This window comes from Canis aureus, chromosome 4 (assembly GCF_053574225.1).
Source record: "Canis aureus isolate CA01 chromosome 4, VMU_Caureus_v.1.0, whole genome shotgun sequence".
Lineage (NCBI taxonomy): Eukaryota > Metazoa > Chordata > Mammalia > Carnivora > Canidae > Canis > Canis aureus.
Window position 1 is genome coordinate 14580553 of NC_135614.1, and position 12959 is coordinate 14593511.

Genomic DNA, 12959 nt, shown 5'->3' on the forward strand with positions numbered 1-12959 from the left:
TATTCTCTTTATCTATTGATTGATTCCTTTTTATCTCCACAGCCTACCCCCCCCCCCCCATAAGCTTGGTCCCACAGGCAGTCATTCTAATGTGCTTAATGAGTACTTTATGAAAGTGTTCTTACAAGATGTGTACTGCGCTATGCTTATGAATTTTTAATTCATATAAACAATATACCTTTCACTCTTACATTTTTCACCAAGCACTCTATTCTTAAGATCCATTCATGTTGCTTTTTGTTTATCTAATCTGTTGCTTCTAATGGCTGCAGACAACCCCATGCTGTGCACTCACAGCTTTCCCTCACCCTCTCCCAAGAGTGGTCACCAAGTTACCTCTCAATCCCCTCCCTACCACTAACACAGCAGTGAAAAACCTGGGACACGTTCTCTTGGGGACCTATGGAAACACATTCCAGTGTCCACCTGTAGGAATGAAATTGCTGGGCATAAGTAGCTAATTTGTTCAAGTAATGCCAGATGCTTTCCAGAACAGCTGCCCCAGTCTCAGCTCCCACCAGCAATACACAAGGCTTCTGATTTATTGCCCCCTTCTCTCATTTGCTTTGCCACTCAGGAACAAGTCCACCTCAGAACGTTGTCTTTCTTTTTCCTAAAATGAGACTATTTACTCCCAACTGCCGGATATGGTTGCTGAGATACCATTTTTTTTAAGATTTTATTTATTAATGAGAGATGCACAGAGAGAGAGAGGCAGAGACACAGGCAGAGGGAGAAGCAGACTCCCTGCAAGAAGACCAACATGGGACCCGATCCCGGGTCTCCAGGATCAGGCCCTGGGCCGAAAGCAGCACTAAACTGCTGAGACACCCAGGCTGCTCGCTGAGATACAAATTTGAAGAAATAAAGTGAAAATCCTTTTAAAAATATAAACAGCTATTTATGGATATCAGCAATTATTGTTGTGACTTTTGTTCGTGACAATTTCTAATCATCCTGCTCCCCACCCCCAATCCCGTCCTGCCAAATAGGAAGTGGTAATAAGTGAATAAACTTGAAGATTGGAAAATGAAACTTTATCTTAGATACCTAAACATTGAGGGAGACTAAAACAGCATACGTAAAATGCTTTTCTTCTTTATTTACTCATCTATGTATCCATTTAACCAAACATTTTATTCAGGACTATGTATCTAGCACCCCACTAGTACTAAAATACAAAAATTTATATAGCAAATATGCACATCATACATGAGCAAATTTTCCATCTGCCTTGGATTCTGTAATGTTATTCCTAGATGTGAATACTTCAAAGATGGTAGCTGCTGATATCACAGAATAAGACTGCCTATTTATTGAGCACCTACTATATTAATATGTCATGGATATTTCCTCAACCACTGACAACAATCCTGAAAGATGGATGTTACTCTAGTTCCTCATATAAGGAAACAGACAGAGTTAAGTGATTTGCCCAATACAAAAATTAAATGAAAGAGCCAGAAAAGCTCAGCACTTTACTCAAAGTGCATTTTTATTCTTTCCACTCCACCTCATTTCCTCTTAAAAGATGTGTCCAAGGGGCAGCCCAGGTGGCTCAGCAGTTTAGCGCCCCCTTCGGCCCAGGGCATGATCCTGGGGACCTGGGATCAAGTCCCACATCAGGCTCCCTGCATGGAGCCTGCTTCTCCCTCTGCCTCTGTCTGTGCCTCTTTCTCTCTCTGTGTTTCTCATGAATAAATAAATAAAAATCTTAAAAAAAAAAAAAAAAACAAAAAAAGATGTGCCCAAAGATATCCTTAGTAGAGGGCAGACTACTGAAGCAGTTTTAAGGATATGAACAAAATACCACAGAAATCACAAAAATGCAGACACAATTCAACTATAAACACTACCATTTGTTTAATATTCATTACAGACCAAGTGCTTTGTGGGCATTACTTATAATCCTTGTAAAAAAAAAAAAAACACTATAAAGGAAGTATCTTTATCTCTCGTCAAGGTATAGAAATTGAGATCTGGCTTACCAAGGTCATGCAATTGCTAACTAGTAAAACTCAGACTAAAACACAGGTCTTCCTTAACTCCACAAGCATGGTTTTTTTTACCATAAGTGAGCACTAGTTGGAGGGTAATAGAAATATTCTAAAAATTAGATTGCAGCAATGATTTTCTGACTCTGTAAACATGCTAAAATTTATTGAATTGTATATATTAGGTGGGTGAATTTTATGTATATAAATTATATCTCAACAAAGTTATTAAATTTATAGTTTTCTCTTTATAACTATACTTTCTTTCACAACCTTGTAAAGTTTTACTTACCATCAATTTTTTTTCTCAATATGCACCTAGTTAAAATCATATTTTCAAAAATTCTCATTTTAAGCACCTGTCAAAGGAAAAATTTCTCCCTGGACTTTCCCCTTCCCTCCCATTCGGATCTGAGATCGCTTATTCTTTAGGATATGAAGAAAGACATGGGTGGTCTCTTGTACAGTCAATTATATATACCTTCAATTATACACTACCTTCCCAATATACTACGTACCTTATATACTACCTTCAATTATATACTACTCTACAGTCCTACTCCCAGGTATTCAACCTCATTCACACATACACAAAAGGGGGGGGGGGAGAATATATGTCAACAAAGAGATATATACAAAAATGTTTATAGCAGCTTTATCCATAGTAACCAAAGCTAAAAACAATTCAAATATCTGATGAATGGATGAACAATCTGTAGTACATTCCATACAATGAAATACTACTCAGTTATAACAAGGAATAATCTTCTAATACGGATAACAGCATGGATATCAAAGACCTTTCTACAAAGGGAAAGAAACCAGGTACAAAAGAAAACAAAATGAATCCATGGTGAAAGAAATCCGAAAAGTACTTGCCTGGAGGATTGGAGGGAGTTTAATTGGGAAGGGACACAAGTGAACATAGGATGATCAATATTTTGTCATGATAGGGTACAATAATTGCACACTTAGCTGTACACTTAAATATGGTGAATTTTATATCTCAAATTATAAATTGTAAATGTCAAGTTATAAATTATATCTCCGTAAATGTACCTAATAAGCATGCATGCATACCAACACATATACAAGGGGAAGAAAAATCTAGTAGGCTTGATTTCCAAAGAAAGTGTTAAAAACCTTGTTTCACCATTTTAACATCTAATAATCCAGTTACAGACCTCAGTTCTCTTGCTTCCAATTCAGATATCTAAGGATCTACTTGATATTTACTTTGTTCTCAGTGGAAAACAGAGAGCTAATCAATCATTCTGTTACAAGAGCCCTTTCTTTACTTAAAAATTCATTTAAATAACTAGCTAAACTATGACATCCCGGAAAGTAAAAACTAGTTATATATCCCTGTATCTGCATGTATGCCTGATACCTGATAAGTGCCAAATATATTACAGACAAATCATTTAATCAACTCAAAAAATTCAGTGAATTTCACTGTATGTAAGTGGTGTGCTGCAACTAGCTGATACTAGCTTGTATAAGAGCCACTTTGGGATGCCTGGGTGGCTCAGCGGTTGAGCTTCTGCCTTCGGTTCAGGGCGTGATCCTGGGGTCCTGGGATCCAGTCCCACGTGGGGCTCCCTGCAGGGAGCCTGCTTCTCCCGCTGCCTGTGTCTCTGCCTCTGTGTGTCTCTCATGAATAAATAAATAAAATCTTAAAAAAAAAAAAAGACCCACTTCTGCACATGTCTTCCCAACTCCATGTTCAACTCCCACTGGCAGCTTGAAATCAGTCATTAATGGAAGTACTCTGTGATATCGTAATTTGTAAGAAATCTATATATTTGATCTTTGACCCTGTTTCTGGCATGAAGATCCTAAGATCTTAGAATTTCCTAAGATCTTAGAATTTCCTAAGTGATGAGAGGAGTAAAGGTGTCTTGTTATGTTAATGAGACGACTTTTTGAAAGCTCCTAAGGATGGGGACTGGCTGCCTGTGGAGTCAACTATGGGATTAGAGGGTTGGAACTTTCCATCCTACACCCCTGATTTCCAGAGAGGGGAAAAGTACTGGAAGTGGAATCAATCACCATTGGCCAATGACTTAATCAACCATGCCTGTGAAATGAGGCCTCCATTCAAACCCAAAAGGAGAAAGCTTCCAGATTGTTGAATAATAGAGATGCAGTAAGAGTGGCATTCAGAGAGAGAGACAGCATGGAAGCTCTGAGCCCTCTCCCCATACCTTGCCCTATGCATCTCTTACATCTGGCTATTCCTGAGTCATATCTTTATATATTAAACCAGTAATCTTGTAAGTAAAATGTTTCTCTTAATTCTGAGAGCTACTCTAGCAAATTAACTGCACCAAAAGAGAGGGTTTTGGGACACTCTAATTTTTAGCCAGTTTGTCAGAAGCACAAGTGATTACCTGGGCTTGCAATGGGCATGTAAAGTGGTAGGGCAGTATGTGATTGAGCCTTTAACCTGCGAGATCTGATACTATCTCTGGGTAGACAATGTCAGAACTTAGTTGAATGGTAGGACATCCTGCTGCTATCAGAGCACTGCTTATTCTGTAGGGGAACCATTGGAACTGGAGATCAGAATTCTTCTATTTACTTCACAGAAATGGGCAAATGCTATAAATCAGGGCTTTTTTTTTTTTTTAAGAGGCAGTTTACCAGCATACCATTAATCACATCTCAAATTTAAAAAAGAAAGAGAAGAAGAGGGAGGAGAAGCAGAAGGAGAAGAAGCAGCAGCAGCAGCAGCAGCAGCAGCAGCAAGCCTAAAGGCTCCACAGAGTCCAAGCAGTTATCCCAACTGCTCTCCACCTACCATATGAAGTATCCCTCTTCTTTTATACTCCATTCAAACTCCTTGTCTTTAGTGAACGCTCAGTTACCAACTCAAACTCACTGAGATGTCCTCTTGCTATGTCCACCCTGGAACTATTAAATGTCTTATACTCTAAGATGTCATCAGTTACAAAAAGCACAATTTCTATAAAATCAGATTTTCAGAGAAAAATAAATCATTTAAATTAAACAATATAAAATAAATCAAAAGCTTCTAACATTTGGAAAATTATCTTAATATCAGGAATGCCAAAATATGAGGGGGAAATGCTTCTGAAAAACAAGAGACTATATCACTTTATTATTAATTATCTATAGCTTTCTCTAAGCATTTAATTTTTAAAATCATAGACTAATTGAGCGAGAATGAACTTTACAATTTATTCCAACTCTCTCTTTCAAGAGAAACTCCAACTTTCTCTTACCAAGCCCAAGAGATGTTAAGATTTTGAGGTTACAGCATAGTAGGGGGATTAGAATAGGGACTTCATTCTTGGCCTCCTGATTTTATCATCATTGCCTTCTCACTGCTCAAGCAGACAGGAGTTCCAATCCAGCTGCAGCCCTTACCAAACTACAACCTGCATAGCCTTTCTATGAAAGCTCAGTTTCTTTGTGTATAAAATAGGTAATAATCATACCTACCCTGTGGTTTGTTTTGAAGTAGACAATATCCTCCATGAAAAGCACAAGAGATCATGGCTGGTACTACTAAAGATGTGTACATCTTCTCTATCCAACTGGATAATGAAATTTTTTTAAGTAGGCTCCTCCCTTAACATGGAGTCCAACTCTGGATTGAGCTCACAACCCTGAGATCAAGACCTGAGCTGAGATCAAGAGTCAGATACTTAACCAACTGAGCCACCCAGCCACTGCAGATTATGAACTTTTTTATGTATACTTATTTGCAGCATGGTCTATAGAGGTCAAAAAACTGGAAGCAAGATAAGTGTTTATTAATCTGGAAAACAGTAAATAAATTATGGTCAATCCACACTGTGAATATTAAGCAGCCATTAACAAGAATAAATTAGAGCACTTTTCCAGACAGTTCTCTATGCCTTTTCACACATTTCCATTCTGGGTCATTTTTCAGTGCAGAAACAAGAAAGTATAAACTCTCCATTCCTGATACCCCTCTCCTAAAATTCTTAGGTGCCTTCGTCTACATTTTCCCATCTTTATTATATACTATAGCCCAAACTAAATTGAGGCACACGATTAAGTGAAAATCTAGGCATGGAAAAATATCTGCTACTGGCTCTGTGTGATCCTTGAAACTCTGAGTAACTTGGATTATGAACTTATTGAGAGTGAAAGCCAAGACGTGCAAAAGAATAACTTTCACTTGATAGGAACTCAAACGTATTGTTCAAATGGTTAAAGCTGCCCCTAAATCTGATCATTTATCAGATATCATTTTTATCATTTATTTGATCATTTATTCAACAAACATTAGTTGAAGGCATACTGTGTGTCAAGCCCTGTATTTGACTCTAAAGAGCAGAGCTGCAGTCACAGAGCTCTTTGCCAGGTTTCATATAAAGTGTCATGACATGAACAAAAGGGAAAAACAGTAGCCCCACACTTGTATGGCAGACTCCTGGCATCAAGCCTTAACATTACCCAGAAGAGCTGCATAAAGCAGAAATGCAATTCCATGCTAGAAGAACAAAATAGCTACTAATGAACACAGTGTTATCTTTAAAACACTTCGGAAACCGCCTTTCCAATTTGGCAACATACAGTTCTTTATTCCACAATGGCATTTAAATTAACTTCCATTTTACCTCTTTTCTCTACCAGGGCAACTCCGGATATTCATCAGAAAACAAAATTAATGTTAGGGCCAATTTTCTAATATTTCCCTTTCCTTAATAGTTTCTGGAAATGGCAGTAACTAAGCATCATCTGATGAAACATCAAATAATTTCTCTTATAGTTTAAAGCTCTAAGTCCAAACACTAGTTCATTTAATCTATTTACTAATATATAGTATAAAGTACTAAAGATAGTTTATTCCAAAAAATTACTACCACCTATTCAGATCTGAAAACATGTAACTTTCCTGTGACTGCTTTCTTCCTGGCCAACATAAGATACTTGCTATTTAATCCATACAGGACCTTCCCAATAAAGGAAATTCAGGAATTAATTTCCATAGAATTGATTCTACTTGGGTGCCATTTCACTCCAGTGTAACAGGAACCTGACTGGTTCCTGGAAAAATCTTTGTCCTTTTGAATATAAACCCATTTGTTCATTTTCAAACATACTGAAACAAGTGTCTAGCAGTACTTAAACTATGACTATAGATTTTGAAGATGTTACCATATCCATTTGGGTCCAGTCAGAAAAAAGACACTCAGAGACTACACGTAACTTTGACAGAACTTTCAAGCTATAACTAATCACAGTTGGGCTTCTAGTACTCAAAAAACACATTTCATAGATAAAAATAATAAGTAAAAACTCTATATTAAAAATAAATATCTTTAAACGTCTAATAGAAAGTAGATAATATCAAATTAACCTTAAAAATTATATCACGGATAGAAGGTAACATAAAAATTCAAGCCGTTTTCACAAATTTAGGTTGTTGACTCAGGATGAAAATGAAAAACAGAAATTAAATGTCCCTATTCCAGATACTTTTATTGTTCCAGCATTAATCCAATATCAATCCAGCATTCACATTGGGAGATCCAAGAGTAGAGTTTTGTGATCAAGAGCCCAGTCAATACATACAGGGACAGGTTACTTCAGATCTGATTAGATTATTAGTAACCTTGATCTCAGAAGGGTAGCCTTTACTAAGTTTGGAGGTATTGTGGCAAGGCTAAACATTTCTTTTTTTTTTCAGAGATTTTATTTATTTATTCATGAGAGATACAGAGAGAGGCAGAGACACAGGCAGAGAGAAGCAGGCTCCTCACAGGGAGCCTGTTGCAGGACTCGATCCTGGGACCAGTATCATGCCCTGAGCCAAAGGCAGACGCTCAACCGCTGAGCCACCCAGGTGTCCCAAGGCTAAACATTTCAATTAAAAAGTGTTAACTCATAAATGTTCTTACATAAAAGTGTCAGATAGCTCACTGGTCTCATCAATTTCAAATATTTAGTTTATTCAAAAATGTAAAAATGCCACTTATATGGGCTAGAATTTCACATGATCTCCAATTGGGATTATACTGATCTAGAATTTCAGTAACATAGTCTACAAAAATATACAAACATAAGTTACTTATTGGAAATCAAGCTAAGAACAACCACTGAGAGTCCAGAACAATTATATTCTTTTCAATTACCAAAATACTCTTCTAGAATCAGGCAGGCTCACTTGTTTCATAAACACTGTAAAAGGGAGGAAAAATTTGAAATACTGAATAAAGGAAAACCACAGTCCTAATGTAACCACTGCCACAAAAAAGCAAACAAATTCAGAATCCACAGTGTTTCCTTGGATTCCAAAACATACCACTGGTCTTTATATTGTCTGAAGGACATTGAGCCACATTCTCTGCTGTGGAACCTAACACATCGCTGTGCAGGTTACGAAACAGATATTTATTTATGCTTTAACAGAAAGAATTCTGAGAACCATCATAAATGGTTCATCATAAATAAACATTTATTTAACTACAGTCCAGATTCGCAGCTCACTTATTCATCCTCCACTGATTTGAGAACTTAGAGGAAATCAGCCCCGGAGATATTAGTAGCTGGGGAGAAGATACTCAGTAGATTCCTTCAGTTTTTGTTTCAGAGTGGTGATTTTAATTTTACATACACTTTCAGTAGTGAAAATCTGCTTCCTTAAACATGTACCTGATTGAGCCCAGGTCAGCAGATTATAAGGATGCCAGAACTGCTAAGGCAGCAATCCATGTCTACTCAGACTGTCCCCCTCTAGTTTTCCTACTGTAGCCTTACCAGAGGTGGTCTACCCTCTTGGAATAAGGCCGGGCTATAACCCTAGCGTGACTCCCAACCGTCCTTTTAATAGAAAGTGGTCTCTTCCTAAATCAGACAAGCCACACTCATTCTCAACAAGCAAAATCAAAAGTCAGAATCAAGGTAGCCATAAAAACCACCAATTAACTTCGCCAAGAGGTAAGAGTCCTCTTTTGAAGACTTCTCTTGGACTCCCTGAGGATTCTGACAACCAAAGAAAGACATGATAAGGGCTAGATTTGTATGTTTCCAGCGCAATTCTACGTAATTTGAAATTTAAGTAAACTATTGCTTTCAAGGCTACTCGAACATACCTCATTTTTTTAAAGGTAGTATTTCTTATTTTTCAAGAATAGATCATCACACACGTTGTTTTTTTTTTAAAGGTCCCAAAAGGCACATGAAAGTAAGTCTCCCTTTCACTCGTCCACCCCCCCCCCCGCCCCGCGCAGGTGCCTCCCCAAGAACTACTGCGTCTTGAGGCCCTTCCCGTCGACCTTCTATGAACGTACAAACATACGCAAGTGTTTTAAACCAATTATCCCCTATTATACACTCAGTGGCAGCTGCAAAATTGCTGCTGAACGCCTCTGGGCGTAAAGGGGGCAATCAGCTCGGGCGTGCGGGGTGGAAGGGACGGAGATTTATCTTGAAGCTGTGGTTTCGCACACCGCGCGCCCGGCTGTCCCTCGGTGGCAGCTCTCCGCGGGGGAGGGCGTGAGACCCAGCACGAGCCACCCCCGGGGCTGCCTCTGTCCGTCCTGGCCTGCCTTTCACCTACGTCCCAATCTTTACGTAGATTTTGTATTCTTCCTGGAACAAGTGAAGTACCTCGACTCACCTTAAAAAAAAAAAAAAAAAGCCTGATTCTGAAGGTAACTTTCAGCACCGGGTGACCTCGTCCCCGCCAACCTGCAGCCTGCTTCCGCCGCGTCCCGGGAAGGGACCAGGAGCCAGGGATGGGAGCCCCGAGGGGCGACGGCGCCCCGAGCCCCGCGCCGCGCTTTCCTACACACGAATGTTCCCGAGCAGAAGCCCCAAGTCCTCGGGCGCCCTCGCTCCTCCCTCGGGATGCTCGAGCGGCTCCCGCCCCAGCCCCGGGCCGCAGCCCCAGCCCCGCGCGGCCGGACCCCCACGACCCGCAGAGATCGGGGTCCCCCCGCTCGCCCTCCCGGTGCCCCGCGGCGCCCCCAGGAAGGCGGGAGCCCAGGCAGCCCCCGGCGCCCCGCGGCCCCCGCCCTGCAGCCCGTGCGGGAAGCCACAGGTAGGGGGGCGGGGCGGCGCTCACCTGCGCACAAGGGGCGCCCTGGGCGCCGGCGGGAGACCCGGTGGCGGAGGAGGCCATGTTGCGAGCTGCTGCCGCCGCCGCCGCTCCTCCAGGAACTCCGGTCCCCCCTCCCCGCCCCGCTCCTCCTGCCCCCAAACGCGGGACTTCTGGGGGAAAAGTTCGGCTGCGGCTCGGCCTGGCCCGGCCCGGCGCGGCCCCGCGGCGCCCGCCCCGCGGCTGTCTCCTCCCCCTGCTGGGCCGGCCGCGGCCGCCAGGTGCCCGCCCGGGCCGGGGCGCGGGGGAGGGGGGGTCGGGCCAGGTGGGGAGGCGCGGCCCGGCGCGAGCGGGAGGACGGCCTCACCTGAGCGGCTGGGGCGCGGGGGGGAGGGGCTCGGGCCAGGTGGGGAGGCCCGGCGGGCGCGGGAGGCACGGCCTCACCTGGGCGGCGGGGGGGGGGGGGGGGGGGGCTCGGGCCAGGTGGGGAGGCCCGGCGGGCGCGGGAGGACGGCCTCACCTGGGCGGCAGGGGGCGGGCGGGGGGGGCTCGGGCCAGGTGGGGAGGCCCGGCGGGCGCGGGAGGGACGGCCTCACCTGGGCGGCAGGGGCGCGGGGGGGGGGGGGGGGACTCGGGCCAGGTGGGGAGGCCCGGCGGGCGCGGGAGGACGGCCTCACCTGGGCGGCAGGGGGCGGGCGGGGGGGGCTCGGGCCAGGTGGGGAGGCCCGGCGGGCGCGGGAGGACGGCCTCACCTGGGCGGCAGGGGCGCGGGGGGAGGGGCTCCGGCCAGGTGGGGAGGCCCGGCGGGCGTGGGAGGACGGCCTCACCTGGGCGGCAGGGGGCGGGGGGGAGGGGCTCGGGCCAGGTGGGGAGGCCCGGCGGGCGCGGGAGGACGGCCTCACCTGGGCTGCAGGGGCGCGGGGGCGGGGGGAGGGGGGGACTCGGGCCAGGTGGGGAGGCCCGGCGGAGGCCCGGCGAGCGTGCCCAGGCGGGCGCGGGAGGGAGGCCTCACCTGGGCAGCAGGGGCGCGGGGGCAGCCCTGGGGAGAGACCGAGGGCGAGTCCCGGGTCCCGCGGGCGTCCGAACACAGTGCCCGTAGTCGCCTCCATCATGAGAACAAAGTAAGAATATTCTCCGTTTGTTTGGCTAATTGAACTATTCAAGTGAATAAAGCCATCGAGCACTATGGCTTTGGCCTCTGTGCTAGTACGAACCCACGGCTTCAACCCCACAGAAGCAGTGTCTGCCCGGCGGAGAGCCTCCCAGCGCGGCCCCAGCAGCGCGCACGCTGCCTCGCACACCCCCGGCTACTTGTCCAATTAAGAAACAAACCCCCAGGGCCGTCCGGGATGTGAGGCAGGCGCTGAGCGTGATCTAGCAGGGAAATAGGGGACAGGACCTCTGAGCGTCCTTGTTCCTAGGAGCTTAAAGAGCAAGGCTTGCGGAGCTCCCGTCCTGGACCGGGCTGAGGGACAGAAGGATTCAGGACCCGACCCCATCCGACCCACCCCCCCCCCCCCGGAGCATTTATTATTCGGATCAGAAGTGAAGCAGGACAACCACCACCCCTCCTATAAGTCTCCCAAAGGGAGAGCCTCTCCCTGGAGTCGGGGGAGACTCCTTCAGTCTGCATCAGCAGGGCCAGAGCTTTGAAGGACAGCGAGTCACATCGGCCAGAAAGTTACTTCCTTTTCAGTTCTCTTTTGGGTTCTTCTGACTACTGCAGGAAGAAAGTATTCTGATAAACTCTCTATTTATCAAAGAGCGGGCCCCTGGCTCAAAGCCCTAGGTAAGCACTGGTACCTAACTAGAATTTATAGCATTGTTTTATTGTCATTGTTCAGTTTCATTGTTTATTGTTACTGTTACTTTCTATTTATGGCAAGTGAAAGTGTCTTCTATTTATGGTAAGGTTTCCTTTTTAAGCAAGTATATGTAAGGGGTTTTTTGCTTGTTTTGTTTTGTTTTTAGATTTTATTTATTTATTCAGGAGAGACACAGAGAGGCAGAGACATAGGTAGAGGAGGTAGAGGGAGAAGCAGGCTCCTGGCAGGGAGCCCGATGTAGCCGGATGTGGGACTCCATTCTGGGACTTCAGGATCATGCCCTGGGCTGAAGGCAGGCACTAAATCACTTGAGCTACCCGGGGGCCCCTATATGTAACTCTTTAAAAATTATATAAATATAGTAATAATTCAGATGGGACTGAGATAAAGCAAAATTCTAGAGGTAGGTAAGGAATAACTGAAATATACAACAGTATTTTCATCAATGAATGACAACAAAATGCAGGAATGAGTCTTTAACAGAAAGTAGTGACTTAGGTGTGCCTCTGATTTAACACCTAACTCACTTCCTCTGTAACACACATAAAGTTGAAATAACATTTACTGGCATCAGCTCTGTGTTGGGCTCTGTGCTAAGCATCTTCATATTATCACGTTTAGTCCTCCTAAAATCTTTGCAAGACAGGCAGTACAATCAGTAAGTTGAATCTCAGAAACATTATTTTGGACAAGGTCACAAACCAATAGAACATGAATGACTATTTGAAGTTTGAGCATCCCCAACTTGAGTTTTGAAAACCACTTCAGTATTTAACATATCCACACACACATAAAATTTGAAATTTTATATCAAATTCAACATCTCCAAGAGATCCACACGTGCTCCAAAAAGTTTAAGAGCCACTGTTATCATTACTTACAAGACAAGACACTCCCATATCTTGGGTTATAAGGTCCGTGGAGGCAAATGCTCTGTCTTCTTATGTCTTTACTATACCCAGCCTGGTGCTTTATCCCCTCAGGAATTGGTTGAGCTCAATCAAATTTGGGAAGCACACAATTCAGGCTACAAGAATGGGGTGAAGGTGGCTTGGGAAGAGCATTGCTTTAGTCAATCCTGAACACGCATGGAAATTT

General features: G+C 44.2%; 1 protein-coding gene across 1 annotated transcript in view; it reads right to left on the reverse strand.

Annotated features, from left to right (window-relative positions):
- ANK3 (ankyrin 3) overlaps nt 1–10255 on the reverse strand; it is a 663260-nt gene extending 653005 nt beyond the window's left edge. The window contains exon 1 of the mRNA XM_077894615.1: nt 10063–10255. Coding sequence (XP_077750741.1) covers nt 10063–10119 — 57 coding nt within the window. The 5' untranslated portion in view covers nt 10120–10255. The remainder of the gene's footprint in view (nt 1–10062) is intronic.
- Nucleotides 10256–12959: the final 2704 nt, after the last annotated feature.